The sequence below is a fragment of the Zingiber officinale genome, chromosome 7B (genome assembly GCF_018446385.1).
Source record: "Zingiber officinale cultivar Zhangliang chromosome 7B, Zo_v1.1, whole genome shotgun sequence".
NCBI classification, from domain to species: Eukaryota; Viridiplantae; Streptophyta; class Magnoliopsida; order Zingiberales; family Zingiberaceae; genus Zingiber; species Zingiber officinale.
In genome coordinates, this window is record NC_055999.1 from 109,753,617 (window position 1) to 109,780,155 (window position 26,539).

At 36.6% G+C, this 26,539-nt stretch overlaps 2 protein-coding genes across 4 annotated transcripts; one reads left to right on the top strand and one right to left on the bottom strand.

Annotated features, from left to right (window-relative positions):
- The first annotated feature begins 865 nt into the window (after positions 1–865).
- Positions 866–2,658, top strand: LOC122006864 (6-phosphogluconate dehydrogenase, decarboxylating 1, chloroplastic-like). The gene has a single exon (XM_042562527.1). The coding sequence runs from the start codon at positions 982–984 to the stop codon at positions 2,470–2,472; it is 1,491 nt and encodes a 496-aa protein (XP_042418461.1). The 5' UTR covers positions 866–981; the 3' UTR covers positions 2,473–2,658.
- A 38-nt stretch (positions 2,659–2,696) lies between these two features.
- Positions 2,697–25,210, bottom strand: LOC122006863. Of its 3 annotated transcripts, none has more exons than XM_042562525.1 (15): positions 24,949–25,210; positions 24,700–24,814; positions 23,391–24,519; positions 22,477–23,320; positions 20,958–21,456; positions 19,887–20,038; positions 16,343–19,807; positions 16,040–16,249; positions 12,965–13,165; positions 12,650–12,850; positions 10,233–10,391; positions 8,486–8,839; positions 4,849–5,290; positions 3,910–4,000; positions 2,697–3,072 (listed from the first exon to the last, which is right to left on the bottom strand). In XM_042562525.1, exons 2-15 carry the CDS (start codon positions 24,743–24,745, stop codon positions 2,859–2,861), a joined length of 8,007 nt encoding a protein of 2,668 aa, XP_042418459.1. In that variant the 5' UTR covers positions 24,746–24,814; positions 24,949–25,210; the 3' UTR covers positions 2,697–2,858. The 3 variants fall into 3 exon arrangements, with proteins under 3 accessions (XP_042418459.1, XP_042418460.1, XP_042418458.1); XM_042562526.1 differs by having other exon boundaries at positions 24,700–24,861; XM_042562524.1 differs by having other exon boundaries at positions 24,700–25,210.
- Between the last annotated feature and the right edge of the window lie 1,329 nt (positions 25,211–26,539).

Sequence of the window (26,539 nt, forward strand, 5' to 3'; positions counted from 1 at the left end):
AATGAACTGGATTTGAAAAGATTTCTTTGCTTCATCCTTCAGAAGCATAGTTCTTTCCCCTTTTAAAAATTTTAACCAAAAAATGATTAACTTCTCCTACTAATGGGGTGATGGGTTTAAATAAATTTTCTATCGATTGTCAAGATAAATCAGAAAATACTCGTAACAAATAACTCATCGACCCAGTATTTTCATGATCAATTATTCATTAAAAAAATTCATTCGTTAATTCAGTAAAACTGTCGAAAAAATTAAAAAGGCGTGGGCAATTCCCTCTCCTCGTCGATCTAAGGCGGCGGATTTAAATCTAGTTGATTTTGATATGAACATGCGTTTCATGTGACTCTTATAATTAATCAAGTAGACACCCCCATTAACCAACAATTCCAATTGTTCTGAAGGTCAAAGCCAGATGTTTGAGTTCATCTGCCAAAGTATCGGTATCGACACGGTGCCTCCAGATTTTGACGCAGTCAAAAAGTCAACTCCATTCATGTGCATCAAAATCAACTTAAATTCATATTTCTTTTTTGGCATTTAACCCCATCGGATAAGGCAATTTAGATAACACACCTCCCTCGTCCGGATAGGAATCCACGCCTTTTCTCATGGGAAAATAATTTTTTTTTTAAAAAGATCGAATTATTTTATTGTCTACCTAGAAAATTACATTATAATTTTATATATGATCATATAATAATATTAAATGGATATAAAAATTTATATTTATTTTAATAATTTATTTTAATATTTTAAACAGATAAATAATAATAATAAATATAATGACCTAATCTAAATTAATAATAATCCTATTCTCCTCTTCCGTTGCTTCGACGAATCCGCCCAAACCAACCTAACGCTTTCCTTCGGCTTCCCTATTTATTTTAAGCCCTTACCCTCTTCTTCTTCTTGTCTCCGTCTTCTTGCTAGTCTTCGTCCCGAACCCTAGCCCTAGGTTCGAGCGGCGGCGACTGAGAGCGGATGGCGGTGGAATCGGCGATGCTCTCGCGGATCGGGCTCGCGGGCCTGGCGGTGATGGGCCAGAACCTGGCCCTCAACATCGCCGAGAAGGGCTTCCCCATCTCCGTCTACAACCGCACCGTCGCCAAGGTCGACGAGACCGTCGCTCGCGCCGCCTCCGAGGGCGGGCTGCCCCTCTTCGGCCACCGCTCGCCGCAGGACTTCGTGCTGTCCATCAGTCGCCCCCGCTCCATCGTCATCCTCGTCAAGGCCGGCGCCCCCGTCGATCAGACCATCGACACGCTCTCCCGCTACCTGGAGCCCGGCGACGCCATCATCGACGGAGGTAACGAGTGGTACGAGAACACCGAGCGCCGTATCCGCGAGGCCTCTGCCCGAGGCTTGCTCTACCTTGGTATGGGCGTCTCCGGGGGCGAGGACGGCGCCCGCAACGGTCCCTCCCTCATGCCGGGTGGATCTCACCAGGCTTACGACAACATCGAGAATATCCTCACCCGTATAGCCGCCCAGGTCGATGACGGTCCCTGTGTCACCTTCGTCGGGGAGGGCGGTGCCGGAAACTTCGTCAAGATGGTCCACAACGGGATTGAGTACGGTGACATGCAGCTCATCTCGGAGGCCTACGACGTACTCAGGATCGTCGGCGGGTTGTCTAATGCTGAGCTCGCTGAGACCTTCGCCGAATGGAACCGTGGCGAGCTCGAAAGCTTCCTCATCGAGATCACTGCCGACATCTTTGGAGTCCGCGATGAGCATGGGGACGGGGAGCTTGTCGACAAGATCTTGGACAAAACCGGGATGAAGGGTACTGGCAAATGGACAGTCCAGCAGGCAGCTGAGCTCTCAATTGCCGCCCCGACCATAGCCGCCTCACTCGACTCTAGGTACCTCAGTGGCCTCAAGGAAGAGAGGGAGGCTGCCGCCAAGACACTAGAACAAGCCGGAATAAGCAGCGCTGACTTCGCCACATTCCGATCTGTGGATAAAAAACGTCTGATTGATGACGTACGACAGGCCCTCTACGCTTCCAAGATCTGTAGCTATGCCCAAGGAATGAACTTGCTCAAATCTAAGAGCGCGGAGAAGGGTTGGAACCTTAATCTCGGGGAGCTAGCGAGAATTTGGAAAGGCGGGTGCATCATAAGGGCCCGATTCTTGGACAGGATTAAGAAGGCTTATGAGCGGAACCGAGGACTTGCAAACCTGATCGTCGATCCAGAGTTCGCAAAGGAGATGGTACAGCGACAGGCAGCTTGGAGGAGGGTCGTCGGACTTGCGATCGAGGCGGGGATCAGCACCCCAGGTATGTGCGCCAGCCTCGCTTACTTTGACACTTATCGTCGGGCAAGGCTGCCTGCAAACTTGGTGCAGGCACAAAGAGACTATTTTGGGGCGCACACCTACGAACGGGTCGACCGCCCAGGATCTTTCCACACCGAGTGGTCTAAGATCGCGAGGCAGGGTAGGGCCGGCACTGGAATCCGTAGCTGAGGGGATTTAGCTAAGTTTCATTGTTGGGTTTTTCCAATTCTAGTCAGACTTCTAATAAATTTTCAGCCTTTGAATACGCCCTCTGAGGCCATATTTTTAATCATGATTGTTGTATCCTGCATTGTGGGTTTTACTCGGACAATGTTATTTGGTTTGCTACTGCAATTTGGTTCTGTTGATGCCTTATGTTCGTTCTTGCCTTGAAAAATATTGGTGCTTTGAGATTATTCATTTGTTATCCACTTCATATCTTCTCACTAAGTAACAAAATTGTGCCTATTGCTTGGGGTACAAAGATGAGCTTTGAGGAGTCACCTACCACACTTCAATTCTAGTAAGAGAACGGAAGGCCAAGGGAACATAAGTTAGAGTACCTCATTGTTTAGTCACTCTCGCATTCTGCTGGCGATATCTCGCTCCCATTGGAACAGCCCAGACCGCTCCAGGTCTTCGTGTGAGAGAACTGGAAAACCAGATTGTTTCCCATTGAGCGCAGTTGAGAAGATAATGAGAAGACTTTGACAAGCTTGTTCTTCTTCTATTTTTTCTATCTCTGTTCGGTTTGATGCGGCATCATCCCGCCATGGCTGAGCAAAGGACCTGTGCGTACTCAGGGTTAAGTTGGTATGCACAAACTAGTCAGTAATGCAATGGAGTAAAAAATTTCATTTGAAGATGAGCAAAGACAATAAGGGGAAGGTAATTGTTCGAATTAAGCAACAGCAATCAGGATTGTTCTACTATAATCAAAAGAATGAATCAAGAGGTTGTCGGGCAAAGCATTTGGTCCTTGAAAGACTGAATAATTTATCTTTCACAAATGAGACCTAAATGCCCGCAAACCTAGACCGACATGAATTGAACATTAAAAATATTCCAAAAGCAGAATTGTTTGAAAAGTTCCTAAACAATGCATTGGGGTTTCCAGTGGAATATATTCTTGACAGGACAAATGACAAATTCTCCATCTCATTGTTTAGTTTGATGAAAGTCCCTTCAGCAGCTATTTAATGACAATAGGAAGCTACTAAACAGGTCATTTAGACTACAAGAGCGGTCTCTCTCATAAGCATAACCTAGGCTTGTCACTCAAATTATTGGCTGCCATGGACTATGGTCTTAGATAGGCAAGGATCACTACCACAGTTTAACCATCTTGCACTTACTGATCCAATGCAGAGTTCCTTTACACTGTCCAATTCTAAAATTAACGTCTTCTACCAATAGACACAAAACCAACTTAACTATTTCTGCGAAGAGCTGGATACTTAGATTATCAAAAAAAAAAAAAAAAAACTTGACCTAGGTTACTACAAGGTTACGAACACTATGGTGCCATCCGAATACTTATGTTAGCTTAGACAATGGAAATGAAGAGAAGACAATCCACACATGTTTAAATATCACAACAGCTCAAAAATAATGTAAACTCCATACCATCTCCAAGCGGGATGAACCTCCAGAGGGCAACGAATCTTTGAGCATAGTGAGACAATCTGATTGTGATTCTCGTCTAAATAGTCCTTACCTATAGAACAATAAGAAATTTAAGTCCCGCAAATCATCATAATGCAATGTAAAAATTAGGACAGAAAAATCAAATGACAATCAAGATGATGAACATAAAGTTTGATAATACAACAAAAATAACAAACACCAGGAGTGCCTTCATCTGGAGCTTGTCACAGTTGATAGCAAATCTATTGTTCAAAATAAAATTATTCTAATTTACTCTTCAGTGAAATTGTTACAAATATATACACACACCTCAGGAGATTAGAACCAGAAAAACCAACTTCTTGTACAAAGGTTAAGGTAGCGGATCTACCTTTATTAAAATTGACATTCCATGCAAAACTACAATAGTGATAAATAAATATGCTACATTCCTAGGGTTCAAGCCATACTTACTAAGTCAAAAACCTGATATTTGTGAAAATTTAGACTAAAGCTAATTACAATAACAAATGACTTATTGGTGGCTAACTCTTTAACCATGAAAATAATGCAATAGAAGTTTCCCAAATAACTTTCCAAAATTAGAAAAAAGGTAAAGGAGAAAGGTAGTAATCGAGGTCTATTTATTTAATGTAATATTCAACAAAAGCAAATATCAAGTTGATAGCTAAAATACAAAAATATATGATGAAAAAAAATGTAAATGCAAGAACTCAGCAGTTAAGTATAATCATACAAAGTCAAAAGCAGTAATGTCCTGCTCAAAACAAGTATATCAGGCTGCAAGCAACATCTCTGTGGTAAAACTGTAAAAGCAATCGAGCATTCTACTTTGATGAACACAAAGTACACTCAACATAGATCATCATATTGCAACCGCAAATAAAGAAACCGCAGAGGAGAGAAATGCGTGCATACCAGTTTTACTGGACCCTTCAGAAATAAGTAATAAACATAATGAAAATATCACTGAAGGAAGATCCATACAGCTCCTTCCGAGAACCTGTTGAAGATACAGTATCGTAAAAGCTAATGCCTCACTAGCAAACAATTCTTCCTCTCCAATATTACCCTCTCTGGTGGTAAAAAATTCGAGTGCAGATTCCAGAGTTGTACAACTTGATAACCCAAAACAGAAATCTGTTTTTTTGTTGTAAAATTCATTTGAGATTGTGCCCAGAATTACTGAAGCGACAACCCATCGCAGCAGCTTTGATATAAGAGGTTCATCTTCTTGTTTTACTTTACGCGCAACTAAAAAAGGAGGATAAAATTCTTTGAACAGGCATCCCTTACTAGATGATGATTGTAAAGAAGCTGAAATTGCCCAACCAGTAAGTTTCACTAGTCTGGCCTTATCCTGCCATTCAAAGTCAAAAGAGAAATCAAGTCAATGGAATGGTAAATAATTGCAATAATTTAGTTACATAAACCTGCTTTTACAAAACAGGTTAAAGAACCACAAAGTGTGACCTAAATTTCACAACCTTACAACCTTCTGACATGGTAACTAACAACCAAAAAGTATTAAGCTGTCAGGCTACCACCAGCTTACCATACATAATAGAGACTAAATATATTCATTATTTTGTGTGCTTCTCACAGAATTAGGCACAACAGTACTGACAGCATGGCTGAGCTATCTGAAAAGAAACAGAAACCTACAAGTATGACATGATACTCATTGACATGATTGACACAATATCACAAGATAGATTATGTATCAAATTTTGATAATTTATTGGAACAATACATTTCAACAGTACTGCCCCGATGCGGTAAGAGATTTTAAGCCATGCCTTGTTGTTCATTCTACTTAGCATGCTTTATTACCTTGTGCTCTTATTTCTCTTTGTTCATACCATAATGTTACTGATTATCAATAATTTACATAAATGTGTAGTTTATGATCTAAATTAATGTAAACATGATATCAAATGAATGTACGCCGACAGTTAGCATTTACTATGGAGCGATCATTCATAGTATGATTTATTAGACATGGTACAGTACCTACTGTCAATTATACGTGGCATGTATGTGTAGTAGATTATGGCAGATGTATGATTCATCAGGATAATTGGTAGATGATTTGGTTATTTGATGCACTTAGTGTTCTAGTCGGTAATATACTTGTTAGTAGCATGGTAGGAAGCAGATGTTTGCATAATATCATGAAGGATAACATACTGAATGATACGACCTATGGTCTCATTAATGATACATATATGGACTTGGATGACACTTGCAAGGCTTGAATTGGTTGTCAACCTCAATTAAATGTCAATGATTGTGAGATGTTAGATCCATCACGTTCGAACTGTAGTGATTGTTCAATAGTCATCTTGTGTTTGGGTGACAAGGTACAATTTTTGATAGGTAGTCAGAGCATAGAGGGAAAACCCAAGAATTCACATGTATGCTCCTATGTACTACGTGTCATAAGGTTGTTCATATGATGGCTCGCATGACAGTACTATACGTGGGTGATAGTAGCCACATGGTCGATAATGTTATCAAGCATTAAGAATGGTAGTAGCTACATTATCATCAGTATAATTGTACAAATTTGAATGTCCATAGCAACACAGTTGCACACATGATTCTACAATTAAATGTTTGTAGCTACATTGCATTTGGTGAGGTTGTACACAACGATGTCTATAGCTGCATTGCAATTAGTGTGGTTGCATACATAAACGTATGTACTTATATAGCAGTTAGTGTGGTTAAGCACATATGGATGCGTGTTTTGCAGTTAGTGGTTGTACACACAAGGATGTATGTAACTATACTGCAATTAATATATTTGACCACATATTAATATTTGTGGTGGCATTACAGTTAAGAATGATGTAGCAGTGGAATTAGTGGTGGTGATGGTTACAGTGTGGTTGCAGATTTTGTTTTATAGATAAGTATCTATTGGAGGCTAATCACATGAAAAAGTATGGAGTCCTACAAGTTGTGTCAATTTTCATATTTTGGTTATACATAGTGGTGTTCTGTTGCATTGCAGACATGTGACAGTGCACTTATAGGTGATAGTACTACTGTTATGAACTGTTGCAGTTGTATGCTCAGCGATGTTGCTAGTTACATCATGAGACTTGATACAGTTGCATTTTTTATGTCAATTGTATAGTAAAATTGAGGATAATATAGCTACTGACAACGTGATTTCAGTAGCCACCTTGTGATTATTATTGCAGTCCCATCTGGTTGTAGAGGATGTGTTATTATACATACACTGGTGACTCAAATGTAGATCTACTTGCTAGCTATATTGTGGACATTTTGTTGTATTCAAATGTAGAGTATATTTACATGCATGCACTACATTAAGGATTGCATAGTGTATCTTTGCTGATGTAGATATTTATACTATGATTGTGGTTGCAGGTACATTTTGTGGTTGAATTGCAATTGCATTGTTGTTGGAACTATTATGGACTTGTGAATATTGATAATTAAGATTGTGCACTGTGGTAGTTACATAATAATTATTATGTAACGCAATCCTGAATATTATTAGTTACGTTGTGGTTTGAAATATGATTTACTAATTAGTGTTGATAATTGCACTGTGGATGATATTGTTGTCATGGAAGAGATGTTGTGCTTGTGTTGTTGCATTTGCTGATGATGATTTGACACTTCATTAACAGTGTTAATGACACACCTACATTACTAAGCTTTGTTTATATTTATGTTCATATTCTTGGTATTTTTAATCTACCTCGAATTCATAAGCTTGAGTCAACTGCAGAATTCAAGAGTCATTGCGATTCTTGGGTATGATGTCATGTCTATAATTGTTTACATTAAGGTTATATCTCCGAAGATTGGCCCTGGGAAGGAAGGTATGACATACCCACCACTACCACTAAGATCATCAACAATCAGACCTTGTTCAGTAATATTTTGCTGAAAGTTTTAATTTCCTACAGCAACCCCTACTCCGCCCTGCAGTTTGACTTTGCTGTTAATGAAAGTATGAAACCACATCAAGAAAAATTCCAAACCCTGATAAAACAATCTAATATAACAAAAATTCAATCTCTTCATACATTTGATGGTAAATATCAACCAAACCATTAATGATTGCCATAATTCAATATCAAACTTCATGAATCTAGAGTAAAGTTTAATATCTCCAAGAATAACTTGAATCAATTCTATTAATGTTGTGGTAAAACAATATAATACAACAAAAATACAATCACTTTACTTTTTTTGATGGTAAACCAACCAAACCATTAATGATTGCTATAATTCAATAACAAACTTCATGGAACTAGATTAAAGTTGCAGATTGTCGTGAATAACTTGAATATACTCCATAAATGTTGTGGTGAAGTTATATATTTATCTTCTGAAATCCATAGAAACATAGATATGTTATGAATGGGCAAAGCCAATCAAGAGAACAGAAAAAAAAAAAAAAACAGATGAAAAAAGATTATTGTAATTATAGTGCAAGAACATGGCATGAAAACACATAAAGGAAAATAGTTAACTATATAGTTGTGCATACAGATGAAGAGAGGCATACCAACGTAGATACAACTGGCAATGGACTGCTCATAAGCATAGCAGTCAATCCAAGTTCATTAGCCATTGCACACTCCGTTTTACTGAACTCAGTATTGATGGATAAGTATAAATTAAATAAGCCCTCAAGTGAAATGGTGAATTTTGGTTGGTTTATCGCCCTTTTCTGAGATATATTGAATGTTGATATCACCACATGCAAGATCAAGCGTACCAATGAAACATTTTCCTTCAGCAACTTAATGTCATTCACGAATAAATGATGTAAATAAGATGAAAGTTCTGATAATTGTTCGAGGGCACAATCTTGAAGCCATTCAGAAATTGATGTGATAGAAACCACATCATTCACTGCCTAAAACCAGAAAAATACAACAAATTGAGATTATCAAAACAACAAGAACATTTACACACAAAACCACATTTCATTTGATATATTTTGGAACAGAAGTCATGTCACTTGGGCAGCAACATATATAGATAGAATGACAGCATAACTTCCTTTACATGGAAGTAATTTCTGCAACATCAACTACAGTTAGAATAATAGCTATCTTTGTGGGAATTATGTTACTAAATAAAAAAAAGGGAGTGACAAATTCCCTGGCCTTTGATGACTGAAACTGTTACTTTATAGAGATTCAATTATTACAACTACAAAGCATGAGTGTCCGTTCAGAATAATGAAGTTAACTAAAATTTAGTAAATAATTTGATAATTAAGTGTTACTTTCTAGAGAATAAGAGATTCCATAAAACAGACATGAAGTTTTCAAACAAGGGATTAGGAAAGGATGGGGAAGAAGATCATCATAACACTATTCCAAAAGAACATCAAGTATCAAAGCCTGAAATGGATGACAGAACAAGAATGTAAAAGGACATCAATTAAAACAGCAAGCATTTGCACCTTGATTATGTACTAGATAGTGGATATGCTAATTTATGGATATGTTCCCTAAGATGTTTGATTTAACTATCTCCATACATGCACTTGTTAAGGCTCGCCATTGAATGCGAGTTAGGAAGACCTACGGAATTGACGTTGACGTATCCCCTGGATTTGCAGGCAAGTCTAATAAAATGATGTGCTGAATCGTAAGTGGACCACTGAACTAGATGATTGAGCATAAACTAGATAACTTCACTAAAAGAATTATAGCTCTTAAAGATCAAGAAACAAAGCACTGTTCAGGATACGGATCCTATAAGACAATATATATTGACGAACAACTCCACATCAAGACACCAATAATAGCAAAAAACACCAAACACTCTAGCACATTCAATTCAATAACATTTCATGATAAATATTCAGCATGAATTAACTTGTCAAGTAGTATACACATGTGTTGTGCATGGGTGTGTACATCTAACTTGGATGGTACATGAACCATTACACATTCTTTTTAACTTCGCTTTCTCCACCAAAATGAAGATTTCATTTGGGAAACTATTTTTGGATATGCAAAACCTATTAATATTCAAGCTACTAGAAACATTATGTTTGCATCAAGAACCAACTTTAGTTCTTTCAACTTGACACCAATCGGTGTCAGAATAATGGATTCAACAATTGGATTAAACTCTTCCTGTAAAACAAATGTGGGATAAGTCCTATTCTTAGACAAAAGCAGTCCCCTATTATTATACTCAAATCCATACTAATTATAATGCTTCATCTAAAATAATGAATTGAATAAGATCCAACTGGGAGCAGTAGGAAATGCTCTGGAAGTAACTAGTACCTTCAAAATCAACTCCATGACAGTTAATGAAAATTGCCTCTCTTCTGCATGCAGCTTTTCACCGAAATATGTTATAACAGAAAATAACCACGAGAGCAAACCACATTCCTTCACCATATATTCAGCTAGAATAGGTAGCTTTGTTGATTTCTGTATAATCTGTGACATAGGATTACAATCTGGTTAAACCATTATGTTTCATCATAATTTTAGAGAAAACAGAAACCAATTTGCACTGCACTCAAGAAACTCAACAATCTTGTCTCTCAGCAGTACTTAAAGAAACACCAATGGAATGAAAATGACTCGCAAGCTGACAATTAGACTAAAAGATGCTAGAAGTTATGCATGTGAAAAAATGCTTATCGGGGCATATGATCGATAGACTATAATTTTGCATAGAAGTCAAAAGTTTAGTTTGTTACATTAGCACTAGGAGCAGATACGACTCCTTTGGGCCTTTTTGGTTCACCAAAATTTCTCAGCAGACACATGAAAAGAAAAAAATGATAACTTTTTTCCAGAATTTAAAACTTTGGAAACTTGTTTGGTATAACAGACAAGCACTAGTATTCATGGAGACAAAAAAATATAAAAACTTGCTTGGTTGATCATTAATGGTATAATGTAGAAATACTATTAGCAAAATCCTTTTGTATAATAATAATAATACAATAAAGTATTTTGCTATATTAACATAATATAATTTATAAATAATATATACTAGTATGATAATAATGCAACAAAATACTTCACTATATTGATATAATATGATTTACAAATATTACAAACTATTGTACATTATTATGTTATCATATATTATTTAGTATAATATTAAATATTAAAATACTATAATATAACATGATGCAACATAATATAATTTTATGAGATATATAATTTTAATTATTTATATTATTAGATATAATATCATTGTAGATATAATATCATTAAATAACATTATATATTTTATTCTATTAGAATTAATATTTTTATACTTTGTTAATTATATATAGTAATTATAAATAATTAGCAAACCATATATAATTACAATATTACTTATATAATATAATATATATTTTATGATACAGGAATGTTACTTATATAATACCGAAAACTAATCTATAAATGTATTAGCATTTCAGTGGGCATTATTTTTTACTCTTTCAAGAAAAGGAGATGAAATTTCATAAAATTTTTATTAGTTCTCCATTTCCATTTTTTTCATATTTTTGGATCTCATTACAAAGAAATCACCGGACAGAGAAAAATCATTTTTGTTATTAGAGAGGGAAAGGAAAAAAAATAGAAAACAAAGATGAAAATGATCTAACCACGTTGCATTTGGTTCATGGAAATTTTTAGCTTTTTTAGGTTGTGTTTTGGTTTAGGAAAATTTTCATTTTTTGGTTTCTATTCTCAATTTCTAGAAAACAGGTAGCAATAAAAATATGAAAAATTGATCAAAATGAAAATTGAAAATAGAAAAATCAAAAATTTTGAGAACTTTTTATTTTCACATAAAAATTATGAGAACATTTTGATGTAAATTTTCATATTTTTCTATTTCTAGGAACTGAAAACAGGTCGTGAAAATTTTCCTGAACAAAACAATATTAATTTACTAATTTATGTTCTCAGTTTATAGATAATAGTTTTCAGCCAAATATGAAATTCCTACATTCCTATACCTAAATAAACTTATGATTGAAAAGAAAATCTATAGGATATGATAAATAAATTAAATTGTATAATCATAATCTTAGGCACAAGAATCCCAAATTATTTTCTGTTCTTGTGCAAGATCCAACTAGGATCACTTATATGATAAACTGAACTAATTTTTACTTTTTATCTCTTATAAACTATATTAGTTAAAACTCATCAGAGATGATGATGCATTCCATCTCTAACCAAATATTTAGATATGTTCAAGACTCAAAAGGCTTAAAATCAAAGCCTACAACAATCTACACCAGTAGAAGATCCCTAATTGTATCCATTTAAATCATACCTCGGTATGAACTTGTAGAATTTAACAACTTTCTCCATTAAATCAAGAAACCAATACAATGAGTCTATTATTAGCCATGGTTTTTTTATCAAAGCATTATTCTTTTCACATTCAACAAAAAATAATGGAGATAAAACCTTTGGGTAAAGGAAAACAAGAAAACAGTTCACTGCCATAATATCCAGAAAGAAAATACCTGAAGAATGAGAACTAGATTTTGAAATTGCCATCAATTAAATTGAGTAAAAAACAAATACATTTGAGTCTACTAATACTCTAATACCTCTAAAAGAACCTAGAATACTATGGTTTTTTATCAAAGCATTACTCTTCCCATTCAACAACTAATATTGGGGATAAAAGGTAAAGGAAAATAAGAAAACCATAACATCCAGAGATAAAATACCTGAAGAATTAGAAAACCAGATTGAGAATTTGACATCGATGAGGCATGAAAACTTAGCAAGAATTCTAGAAGTTTGTTTCTCCTATATATTTTAGCATCATCAATTGAATTGATTCCTGCATATAAAAGCTGAAGGATCCAAATGTGCTCCAATTTGTTGGAATCAGTACTTTTGAATGTTGTGTGAAACAAAGGAACACTCTACAACCATAAAGAAAAAGTTGTGCACAGTGAGTCAAATCCCGTAGTCATGTAAAATGTAAGTAAATTCAGACTTTATACAATAAAAAATATACAGGATTAGAAAATAATTACCTTAAAATCCATTTTAGGTGAATGCATTAAGAACCTGCTTATAGCAAAGAAATGATTCTGCCTGTTGTCTATGAGCATGAAAGAAGCTTCTGCAGCAAAAATAGTGAAAATTGAAGGCACCCTTTCCCATGGTTGTGTTATACCATTCTGGAAATATGTTAAGAGAAGTTGGAGCTGCAGTAGGTCTTTATTTCGAGAATTCTGCATATAACAGCATGTTACTAGGAATACTTACAATGAGAAGCTAAAGAAAAAACCAATTTTTATATTTTAAGAAACACTTCATCTGTTAACAGTTGGAAGATGATAAGAACATGATTTATTGTCTAGTCTTTGCGATACCTATAGCATGTAAATTGACCATAGTAACATGCTTCACTAACTAATTCTAGAAATCTCTTCTCCAGCAACTATATTTGACTTTTCTCTGATGTTTTATGGTTTTATCAAAATGTTCTATATTTCTATAAAACAATCTTGCTCACAGATATTTAGGTACACCTATCACAATAATCACAGAATGATGGGTAGTTTTAGAGATGGAAACCAAAATTTTAGTTGGCAGAATGATCAAGACATTGGTCCACATCACAGGCAATTCCCAACATATGGATGCAAAATAATGTTTTTGCAATTTATTGAAACTTTTTTCGACATTGGTATGCTAGTTATCGAGACCAAAAAAAATCAACTAGCATTGAGATGAAAAGAATTCCAAGACCATGAATCACCGTGAACAAATCTTAAATGGCAACTCAAATAATCTTTCCATCCCAGCAACTTCTCTATGAAAGTCCTCCATTTTAGTTCAACCTCCAACATAACCCAACCAGTTTATGAAATGAAATTCCGAAAGACTTAATGCTAACAAAACATAGATCCTTTCTATGCAAATTAAATAAGGAAATGAGTAGAGAATGGACAAAAGGAGAATGAATACAAAAAAATAAATAAAAGTAGAACTGAAGTGAGGTCCCAAATAAATGTGCCTGGCTTTGCTTTGTTGAGAAAATGAGGGCATCAATTCTTTCTTGACATTTCCTTGGAGAAGGAGAAAAATAATTGTTTCTCTTACATAAGGAACACTCACAATCTGTTAGATTCCAAATTTATAGAGAACTACTTTACCCAATTAGTAGCTTCTTACTAAAGCATTCACAGATTCTAATTTAAATTCCATGTGCTTGGTACAAACACTGCTGACTAGTGCGGATTATAAAACCACAAAGGTGATTCTGCAAAGTCCTCAATTTTAATGGATCTTTGACATGGCATTCTGATATGCTCTTAGGCTGGAAGGATTAGGATAAGTATCTGCACTAAACTTAAACATATGCATCTTCTGAAGTTGTACTCTTGGATTAACTCATCATCATCGGAATTAGCCTGCGCGGCTGATTATCAAAATACTCTGAGAATAATGAGCACACAACCATAAGAATGCAACTTTGGCCAAAAGTTCTCTCATCTAGTTCACTTACCACTAGACCAAGCAATTATTATTTCATTAACATTTTCTGCAAAAGTATGAATTGGATGTGTTGATTAACATATTTTATTACATGTATATTAATAATTTCTCATATCAATATCTTTCATAGTAATTACATATACCCATGAACACCACATGTGCAACTTGTATTGTTGTATCCTTAAGTACTAAAGAGGTAGGCGACATAATTTGATGGATTGACATATGACCTCGAGATCATACCAGACTTAATCTTAGGCATGGTGGTGCTGCAGAGGATGTCTACATGATGGTGCAGCCACCATTGAGGCTCTTCTATTGTCAGTTAGAGATAATCAACCGAGTTGTACTTTCAAACTTGATAGAAACAGCAAGCTTTAGAGAATGAGCGTGTAAGTTTAGGCCCTCATGGGAGTTCTAGACTAATAAAGAAGCTTTATAAGCTTAGATGAACTAACAAATTAATTGGGCTTAAGCATTATAGAACAGGTAGTGGTTGAGCATGGCATGTGATCTTAGAGGGAGTGATCAACATATAGTTGGAGGAGATTTGTTATCTACGAAGATAAAAGGACTATTAAACTATGGTGGGATCACAAATTGGCGACTATAAGGGGGGATTATTGATCCAAGGAAGGAAGGAAAGGGATCATCATCCAGACAAGGGATTTTTAACTATCCAAGGGGTAGAGCGAAGGCGACTAAGGGGAGAGAGGAGTAATCTCAAGGCAATGGAACTAGGAATGAGAAACTAGAATGTTTAAGTGAAACAAGGCAGGATGAAACTTCATATTGCCATGTGAAACAAGGGCAATGAATAAGGGATAGGAGTGAATACGAGAGAGAAGATAGCAATGGCATAGAAAGGAGGAAATCTTGCTCCAATACCAACTTGAGAAGTAAAATTTGTATTATTATTTCCTCAAGGAGATTAAATTCATGTAAATATAGCCTCTAGCTCTAGGTCTAACTAAATCAAAGAACTAGCTATCGGACTAATAAATTTTACCCATTATTTCTCACATTAAGTGGTAAATCGGTTTCTAGAGAAAAAATAGCTTGCAGTTTATGAGACTTTGAGATTGATAAATAGGCTAGTCTGATAATACAATGTAACTTAAGATGGTGTACATAGAGGGCTGCAATAAAAGTCCATAAAAACACAACACAAAGGATTTAATAACCTTAATAATGCCAAGAAAGTGAAAATTATGTTTAAATAATCATCAATTGCTAGGGAAATGCAGCTTACCAACATATAAAAGACATTTTGGAGATAAATAGGCAAAAGACTGGAACATGAAATTATCCAACCAAACCTTAGATAAAAAACATACATAGACACAGCCAGGGACAGGTGTTACTTGCATGTCAGAGCTAAATGTCAAATAAGTATCATTGAGTCACAAATGTAATTTCACATAGCCTAATTCATAAGTAGATATTTCAGTGGAACTACAAGGAGACTGATAAGAAGATCAACGAAGGTTGTAGGTGATAATATATTTTATTAGATATGGCACCACATCAATAGACAAAGAAAAAAAATAAAAGTCATATTTAGTAGTTCAGAAAAGTATGCTTCTATAGTAACATTTCTATACCTCAAGTGATAATTTATATCTTCCAAGGACTTCGTACCCCAATTTCCGCAACTCTTCATCTACAGAAGATATGCTTACAAAAGCGACAGCAAGCAGGCCTAGCTGAGAAAACTCAATGGGTTCAATGAACCCTATCACAAGGCAATGGAGTGAGAACCGCAATATGAAAGCAGGATCATATCCTAGAATTGAGTCACATGATGTAGGTTGCTGCAGAAGTACAAGCAGGAGGATTTAAGGGAACTTTGTGACAAATAAATTTTCTGAAAAAACAAAAAATAATTATAGGAAAGCTGGAATTACCTCGATCACATCAATGAATTTATCCTGAAGAAGATTTTCTATCAACACTGAAGTAGTTAATTGAGACCCATCATGACATAAATTCAAAACTGTCATCACACAATTGATCATATCAACTGGCATATTCTCTCTGAATAGCATTTTGCGTTGATCTTCAGCCAATTCACAATAAGATGTCATGGCTAAAGAGGATTGGCCATCATGCACAACTTCTTTTCTTATTTTCAAGACAGAATTACCCCACAAATAATCCATCTCAGCAATTTTGTCATATTTAGTTCCTTCAATTGATTCAATCTCGTGGATCAGACTGAGTATTTCCAAATCAGTTTTACTTAAAGTTGCCCCATAAGAAGATAAAAGAAGAATAAATAACTCCCTTGAATCCCTGACACTGATTTCAGGTTTCACATTGCAGGTTCTAAGCTCAAAATGATACAAAACTCTGACCAACTTAATCAATTCTAACCTTCTTTGGTCTCTATCAGAGCTTCTTTTGACCATGAATTTAGCAGATTCATGGACATTATTAGAGACATCAAGAAATTTCAGAACACTTGGGAGTGACTGCTCATTAGCCATTGAAGCAGATGAATCAGCAAAACTCTCACTTGAGAGAATTGTAGAAACAAACTTAGAGTGTCCAAGCAAAAGCCCAAGAATTTCAGATGAAGAAAATGTCTTTTCAGGTAGTGCAGCTAGAAAGCAACGAATTGCTTTTAAAGTAGCAGGATCCTCAAACCTATATAGGAGGCAAGATCTGATAAAGTGATCTAGAGACGGAACAGAAGGTATCTGAGAAAGATAGTTCCTCATTTCAATGGCCAATTCAATGATGTTTTTCAAAATATAATGTTCCATGTAGCAGTGAATACTATAACTAACAAGGACACAGGAATTGGAATAGCTACCATTCTTAAGAGGGAATATGCTGACAATCTGATCCAATGAACCAACCAATATAGTCATAAACCTCAACTTGGCACGATTCAATCTTTCAGAATCCTTTTTCTGAGTCTTCTCACCAGATGCTCTGGTTTCTGATTCCACACATTGTGACAAAGTTTCCACAGGTGATAGCAACATCCTTGTAAATGATATCTTGGCAAAAATATCAATAATGATCTTCAAGGATTCCTCATAAGAACAACTGCTTAGTTCTTTGAGGTTATCATCAAGTAGCTCAAAGGAATTTGAGTAAAGAGAATTAAATATTTGCAGACGTTGCTTCTTCCCAACTAAATTCCCATTTGAAGTGAAAAAGTAGTGCAACATAGTGAGTGCTTTTCCAAGAAGAGAATTATTCAAATATCTATCAAAATGTTCAGATGATGTGAGTAGGTAATCAGGAGAGGATTTTTCCATTAAAATAATGCCAGACACATAGCTCTTCCAATTTGAAAAGTTTTCCAACAGAATTTTAGAGTAGAATATCATAATTTCATTAGATCTAAGATCCTTTATATGTGAGGTGACATATGACAAAGCAGCTGGAAGTAGAAGCATAAAATCATCCTCAGAAAGCCAAAAGTTGCAGTTCCGGTTAACCACCTTAGTCCTTTGTGGCCATTCACCATCTATATTTAGGAAATCACAAACAGATGTACTCTTGCTCAAAATGCCCAAGAATATCTGTCCAAAGAGATTCATGAACAAAGGACTTACTTCCATAAGCAACGACAATATCATTCCCTTAACCTTGCTTATGGAATTTAGGCAGCAGATAACCAAATTCATTGGACTATGGCTGATCATCCTAGAAAATAGCATGTACAATGGAAGAGAAGTAGGGTGAACATATGAAGACTTCTGATTGTACACAATATAAACAGCTTTCAGAAGGCAAGTAGTTGCAGTTTTCATATTAAAGCATAATACCAAATCAATGATATTGCAGTAAACCTTCTGAAGAATGGCAACATTAAAACTTTTCTCATCCACTCGATGAAACCCATATGATTCAGGTGCGCCATTCCTCTGTTTCATATAACTGTATAGCAAATCCAATGCACTATCAGCAATATACATACAGAAATGAAGAGACACAAGAACCTCTGAACTGCAGCTAGAAGCTCTGGTATCTATCTTTGAAAACATCCAGTTAGCAAGTTCAAGAAGATCAAAAGGAGAACAGAAGTTCATCATGGAGTAAAAGATATAGAAGTGAGGAAGAAGGCCAATCATACAACTTCTATCAACACAAACATCAAACTTTTCCCTGAACAAGAAGGCTGTCTTCTGAATTAGGCCCCTACAAACCTCAAGAACAGATTCAACAAATACATGGCTTTGGGAGGAACGCTGATCTTGACTCATCAAAGACAAGAAGTTTTCAAAAACCTTAGTTAAACGTTGCAACACAAGACTGTCCATTTTGTGAAAATTTTGCTTTGAGTAAATTACAAGAGAATCAAAAGATTTGGTAGCATCTAGCAGCTTATCATTTCCAACATCTTTGCTATAGCATATTGGATCTGATATAGACCATGAAATAAGTGGGTGGTTGAGAAAGAGCTGAACAGCATCTATAATATTTTTAGTTAATGAAGATCCTTCCACATCAAAGGATTTGACTGCAGCTGAGGAATCTGCCAGAATATGCTCAAAGATGCACTCTACAAGAGTGAAGCACACTTGGAAGAGTTCTTCAAGAACATCAGATGGCTCAGCCTTATAAAATAACCGTATATGGTGAGCCCAAAAGAGTACACATCCAAGAAATAAAACCAAGTCATCAATTGAACCTTTGGCTATCTTATCTTTAAGCAGATCTATAAATAAGGGAAAGTGCACTATTTCTAACATTCTGATTGAGTACTTCCCGTAGCTGCCCAAGCAAACAAATGAAGAAACTAGTGCACAAAAAGGAGCATGCCTTAAAAATGAAGACAATGCACTAGCAACTGAATTTTTGGAAACAGCAGCATCTGAGAATAATGTTATACCAGCCAAATAATCATCTATAAATAGCGAATGGTTGCAATCACCTTTGCAGTCATGTGCTGCCATTACATCCTCAATCTTATTCTGACAAGAAAGAAACATACTTGGCCACAAATTAATAGCTTCAACAAGAAACTTTGGCTCAATAAAGAGTAGATATGACAGGAATTGGACAAGAGAATTAAATTGCAGTGGGGCAATTGTGAAAAGGAAATGAAGATTTTTTAGGAGATCCTCAACCGGAGCACATATGATTGAAGATAAAAGTGCAAAGGCTACTTCATCTTGCTGCCGATCTGCAAGTTCCTTCATTTTGGAATGAATAAATTGGAAAGAGTCAAGTCCTTCTGTTGTAATCTCTGGCATGGAGTACAAAGTAAATCCTTTCTGGTTTAAAAGATCTTGGGAGAAATGAAATAGATTCTTCAGTGGCCTCCATTCACACAGTGAATTCTTTGAATCATCCACAAATTTCTCATTCAATATTGAATTTATAAGACCAGGCAATATTTTCATGTCTACCTATCAAATATTACATGAATGTCATATTCATCAAACATAAGATAGGAAAATTTTTGAGAGGGTAGCAAAGACTGTATACCTGTGATTCTAAAATCAATTTCAGGGTGTTAGACACATACAATGAAACAACAGATCTCTCATATAACTTGAAGGTTCCCGTATCTGATTCGAGCAACCTCAAGCACTTTTGAAAGATGCAAATAATCAAAGGGCTAAATCCAGGGGAATCATCTACAAGAAATTAAAGTGGCGATCAAGGCCAGTTTGAGCAAGAAAATGAGCTCAATAAATATAACAGAAAAGAGAAAAAATGAAAGTCATACCTAAAAAGGTCAAGCTCATCACAGAAGTCATAAAGAAAAAGCATGTAAATTATTTCATAGGTACCAAAAAGTTCCAAACTATTTCATGCCAAATGGAGTAGAAGTAACCATTACAGCACAACTTTTAGCACATAAACAAAAGCAAACAGCTCAGAGTTAAGAAAGATGAGCCAATATTAATCACAGTTGTCAAGAATTTGTGTCATTTAGAGGCATGAGACAATACAGATACTTTACAAAAAGTATATACCATGTTCACACAAATTGCAAGAGACAAAATGCTGGAAATCTAAAGTTGTTGCCAAAGGGCCCAATCTATATTTTTCATGTTCCTACCAAGTATACAATTGAATGGAGTATAATTATTTTATAAAATATTCTCAGTATAAATAGCTACCATTAATTCATAAATTTAATCAAAGTGTGAATACAAGAAAGAAAGAAAAAACTTTGACCCAAAAGAATTCCTTTCCAAGTTAGCATAGGGGATGATTTCTTTTGTAATCTAATACTTCACAAACAAGTTTCCTCACCTTGAAAACTGAAATCTTTAACTTAAATATTTTCAAGGCAGAAGTATGCTGAAGCAAAACTACACCTGACATCCCAATATTCAACATAGGCTATGTGAAATATAGCATAATCAAGATCACCAACCACAAAAATTGTATACAATAATAGAGGATAGGATGGGAAAAACAGGAGATGAGAATCACAATTCACAAAGCATAAAAGTATGTGTAGACACAATATCTAATGGCCTAACAGCCACTTGGTTGAAAGGTCAAGATGAACAAACAAGATAATTCGAGGGCTAAAAATTTTACCGTGAAAATTTTCAAGATTAGAGATAAGCTTGTGCATTTGGTCAAGATATTTGTATAGACTATTTCCCACGGTTGAAACAGCATCACAAAGAAATGAAATGACAACTGAATATAAGCCACGAAATGCTTCTGCTCTTTTGTTGTCCACGAAAGAATATGATGCTCGGCTAAAGCCAGGTAAGGAGATCATCCAGGCATCAACTTCTGAAATATTCTGGTCGAATGCCCCGGTGCTGATGAGGGATGCTTTTGCCAGTATATATGCTAAATCTTTAATTTCTTCAGATGGTGAATATATCAAGAGATTAATTAAAGGTTGCAAGTGTTTGTACATAAAATCTGGAATTCTGGCTGAAGCACTACTTCCTGGAGATTGTCCAATTGACTCTACCAGCAAATACAATAGAGATTGTTGTTGTGCTATAGGAAGACTTAAAATATTACTTGGCAGAATTTTGAAAAAGTCAAAAGAACCTTCAAAAGCACTTGGCAAAATCCACTGCAAGTAGTCATTTCAAATCATTATTAAAGCAAATGCCTCAAAAGAAAATTTTAAGTCTCTTGAAAAAAAATGTAAAATAAATACAACAATCCTTGTTCAACAAAAAACCAAAAGAACTTCTAGATCTTCCTTTCACAATAAATAGAACTGAACAAAAGATTCCACAATTCTTAAAAATTGTCGACCATTAATTGGGTCACCATTTCAATAGCTTCAGTTACAAATATTTTAAGACTAGGAATAGCATCTCTTTTATCCCAGGTTTGAGTTAGGCTTTATATTGAACCCAATGAGGTGCAAGACAAATTATGCACAAAGAGGCTAACTTTTAAGCAAATAATATGGTGAAATGATTAAGGAAAGCAAGAAATTGAGCTCATAACCTGTTCTGAACCATTTTAAAACTAAGAGTTCCTAGTGTTAAAACCATAATTCATAACCAATTAGGAAGTGTGCCAAACTATTGATTCAAAAGCGTCAAACTTATAAATGATTGTAAAATTACATCATGGTTTTCTTAATTGCACATTAAATATTTATGTTTCACTTGGCTCCATTATTTCCATTCTCAAATTTTTCTACACTGTAAGAGAACGTGTTTTCTTTCTACATTCTTTGTTCTGGAACCAAATGCTTGGTCAAATGGCAAGATTTAACATGACAATGGCTATCATCAACTAGCATCCCTTAACAATTCAGAGCTCCCAAACAAAGCACGGTTAAAATAATCTGGTACTAAGGTGTGATTAATCTGGAAATAATATGATCACACTGAAAAACAACTGCATGAAAGTAGAAGTATTTATACAGACGAACAGAGTCAAATGTTATAATTAAGTTAAAAATTGCAAGAATCAATCAACTAAACATGATATGCTATATTCTAATAGTCTAACTCTATCTTGAGAATGGTACCCACTCTAAAGGAAACAAATTCTTCTAGTTTAAGTTTTTATTTATATTCATGCATTAGAGTTATGTTATTGAAGCAAAATGAAAAGTAAGTCACAGAATTACCATATAGAGTGCAATGACATCAAGCAGCCTTGCATAAAAATAATCTTGTTCATCCACTTCTTCGCTTGTGACCAAATTCTCTTTATTTAATTTCCATATCTCAGCTACTATTGCTTTAGGATCTTTGTCCCTGTCCAACTCAGAGATGGTGACTTCATGATTAACTTCATTTTCATATTTAACAAGCTCAGCCAAAGGTGAAATATTAATTCCGCCAATAACAATATCATCATTCTCTATAGTGATATGTGACTTCAATCTCTTTCCTGAAACTTCAGCCATGGTATTGGTTCTCTTTAAGCTTTTTGAGTGCTTTGCCGAATGTTTGTAACTTAGTGAAGACAACAACTTGAGCAAAACTTGACGATCAGGCAGCGACCCTCTTATCTCATCCAGTATGCGTTGCCTTAGAGACATCCATTTTGTAGTTCCTACATTATCAGGGGGCAAAGCTCCATCATCCACAAACTTATCCACTCTTAGAAAGCAACTAAACCCTGGAGGACCATGCAATTCAACAATCTCTTTGCCATGTGAATTGACTGTTTTCTCATGAAGATGATTTTTCAAAGCATTATCTACTGTTGTGACAAGAACTTTTAGTGATTTAAGTGATTCCATAATTAGTCTGAGAGAACCATGCTTAACAAGAATGTCAGCATGAAGCAATCCTTTATTTACTAATGATCGATTGCAGACTCGGGGAATGATGTTCTTAAAGATGTTTTGCAACTGATCACTGACTGTAGATGGCAGATTTTCAACAGCATTAGCAAGTGACAAGGCACTAGCTTCCGTATCTACAGAAGAAATGACATCAGCTGCAATGGATACAGCAGTAAACCTGTAATAAACATATTATAAAGAGTGAAATAATAAAGGAGACAAAATTAATTTATGAAAATGTAACTGACCATGAAGGCAATGGCCGAGGCTCAACATTGTAGGGAAAAGCATCCATGTAAGCTGCAGCCAAGGATTGACTCTTGGTGGAAATAGCCAATAATAAATCTCGATGGCAACCAACCTCTGTCGCCTTCAACTTCCTCATCAACTCAAGCAGCCTTTTCACATTCCCCTTCATTTTTAAACCAGGCATCAAACCATTGCATGGATCAGTGCATGCCGTTACCAAAATCTCATGTGCAAGCTCAGCAGCACGGCCTGCCATTGAATTTCCTGAAATGTGGCACAACTGCTCTAAGGCGATGCTCCCAAATATAACACTCCGGAGAGAGGGTGGAACTAGTGAATCTTCAGAAAGGACCTTGTTCTGCAGTGTGGTGATGACATACGTAATAGTCTCAGTCTCATCACTTGCAAGTCCACGAAGCACTACGGAATACAACTCCCCCTGCTGCAAAACCCGCTTCACTAGCCTAGGATTCCCAACTTCAATAAATGACATCAAAAAGCCAACAAATGCCCTCCTAATGGACCGTCTTAAGCCATGCCTCTCCTCCCTACCTTTCTTTTGTAGTCCTGATATCTTAAAAAGAACTTGCAGCTTAAAATCAAAATTTTTGGCAACCTCAGAAGCATATCGTCCACCACGCCTAACTATTGAAGCCAAAAGGTCCAGAGCTGTCATCTGGCGTCTTGATTCATTACAATCAAGTTCAGCATAAATATCACTCATTTTGGTGTCAATTATCAACCGTGCAAATTTATCAAGATTCCTACCTAATCCATTAGTCTGAGACTTCCCTTCAGAGTGGTTAAAAATCACAGAAACTAACGACAATATATGCACCATCCCAGGTTTTCCTTGATGAATCCTCCAAGCTTCCACGATTTCTGAGCATTGTGGAGACAACTGAATGTATTCACGCAGGATCCCTCCACCTACTTCCCCTCTCAACAAACTAATGAGCTTCCTGGAGGCATCTGAATAAATTTTTATCTCTGGAGAATGTAGGTTTCTCAAAATCTCAATAATTTTTATTCTGTACGAACTTGACAATTCTTTTCTAGGTTCCTCCTCTACAATTACGTTGTCCTCTTCTTCAATATAGTCCTCTCCGTCCATAAGTTTCTCTTCTCCTTCAAAGAAGATCCAAACAATCAAATTTTATGGAAAATACCAATCGATAACACAAAAGAGCAACTCAAAAAAACAAAAATCTCAATATCAAAAGGAACGTTTTTTATGAAAGAAAAAAACGCAGGTCTCGTCATGATAGCAATCGAGCGGCCTTAAGAATAATAATAAAAAAAAAAAACCTTGTGGGAGGTCGCCGCCAGGGGAAATATCATCACCATCTTCCATCTAAATGTGATCCACGCAAACCACGAAAGCGACCGAAGCTGAAAGCTTCCACCTTTGGCCGAGCACGAGCTGGGTGAAGAAGCGAATGAAAGAGGCAGATTTCAAGGGTGGAAAAACTAAAGTAGTGTTAGGCGCCAAGATTTGAAATCTGCGGATAAGCACGATTTCCAAGCCAGCTACCGTACTCCCCTTCCCCTATTTACCTAACAAGCGGAATCCGGCGGAACAGCCAATTTTCCCCCTCTGAAATCGGAAGCTTGCAGTTGCTAAGGATGGAGTACGGGAGCAAGCGCGCCGCCTCGAAGACGTCGGCTCGGTTGAGGTGGAGGCAGGGTGGGCGGCGAGCGCACGGTTGCAATCCGGGTCCGCTAGGCGTCCGGCTGCCTTGTGATCGACGGCATGTCTGGCGAGCAACCGGCCGCGAAGGGTTTTAAGGGAATCCAGTTGAGGGTTTTGATTCTTCAATTGACTGAAAAAAAAAACGCCTTGCTTTTATGATTTTACCAAATCAGTCCCCAAGTTTGATTTAATCAAAAAATAATAATAATTTAAGCCCTGCTAATATTATATTTCCAGTTTTACCCTCTTTTCACTATTTTAATATTAGTAAAAGGAAAAGATTATTATATCTTTGTTCATCCGCCTGGGAAAAAAAAAAAAAAAAAGGGAAAGTTGTTGTTGAAGGGCTCAAGAATTTTTGCCCTTATTCCACTTTAGGTATCCATATATATTTGAAATAGGTACTTCTTTAAATATTCTCAAACCTCAATTTCAATTGTCCTCTATTGGAAAAGATAGAAAGGTGGGGATATTAAAAATCATCGGCTAAAAATAAAAAAATAATAATATGATAACACACGTGTGATATATATATATGACAACATGCTAATTGATTTTTCTTCTTCTTCTGTAGCTGAAGTCATTATGCGAGTACGGATGGTTGGTAAGGCTAAACTTTTGGATGCTGCGATTGAGGCGACGGCTACTGAAGAGTTGGCAAGTCGAGGTCTGCAAACGGTCGGCTCCCACGAAAATCCTCTCGGCCTGAGCGAGGAGGCGCCCGTGGAAGTGGGCGAATGCGAGGTCAGCCATGCGCCAAACGGAGGAGCACCCCAAGCTCACAGCCTCCAGTAGAACGGCACCCCCTTATTTTCGTCGAGGAACCATCAGGCTTGGCCTCCTCTGACGTGCCACTGACCAGGTGCAAGAGACCCCACGCAGAGCCATCTGTGTGTTCTCCTACCTCGGGCGCGCAGCCAGCCGAGAGGGTTGGAACTTCGACTCAGCTCCCAGAAAATGTGGAGGCTTCATCGTCCGATCGGACGCCCTCCCTGGTTGAGCTACCGCAGGTGGCCTTCATTGCATCACACGTGACCTTCATGCCGCCACCACCTAAACCTTTGAAGGTTAAGTGGTCCGGCATCCTCAGGTCGGGAGGCCTCAGCTCACTCGGCCCTGAGCGGCCAACAGTCTGTCACGACGATCCTCCATCTACCGACGGAAGACTATAGCGAGTCGAGCGCCCAGTCCCGAACCCCCAATCATCAGATCATCATTCAAGGCCGCTCGTCAAAGTCTGGGAGGATGCACGGACTCGTATGGCGATACTACCTCCAGGCGCTTTGGCCAACAGTCATACCCAAATGGGCACCGGAGTAAGTTTTTTTTAATGTAAATTCATGGTTTACCTCCTTTTGGCTCTAACCTTTTCTCGTTTACCCGTAGTACTGGGTGGAAAGTCTGGTCATGTGCCACAGTCTCGCATTGTTGGAGGATGAGTTCAAGAAGCTCAAA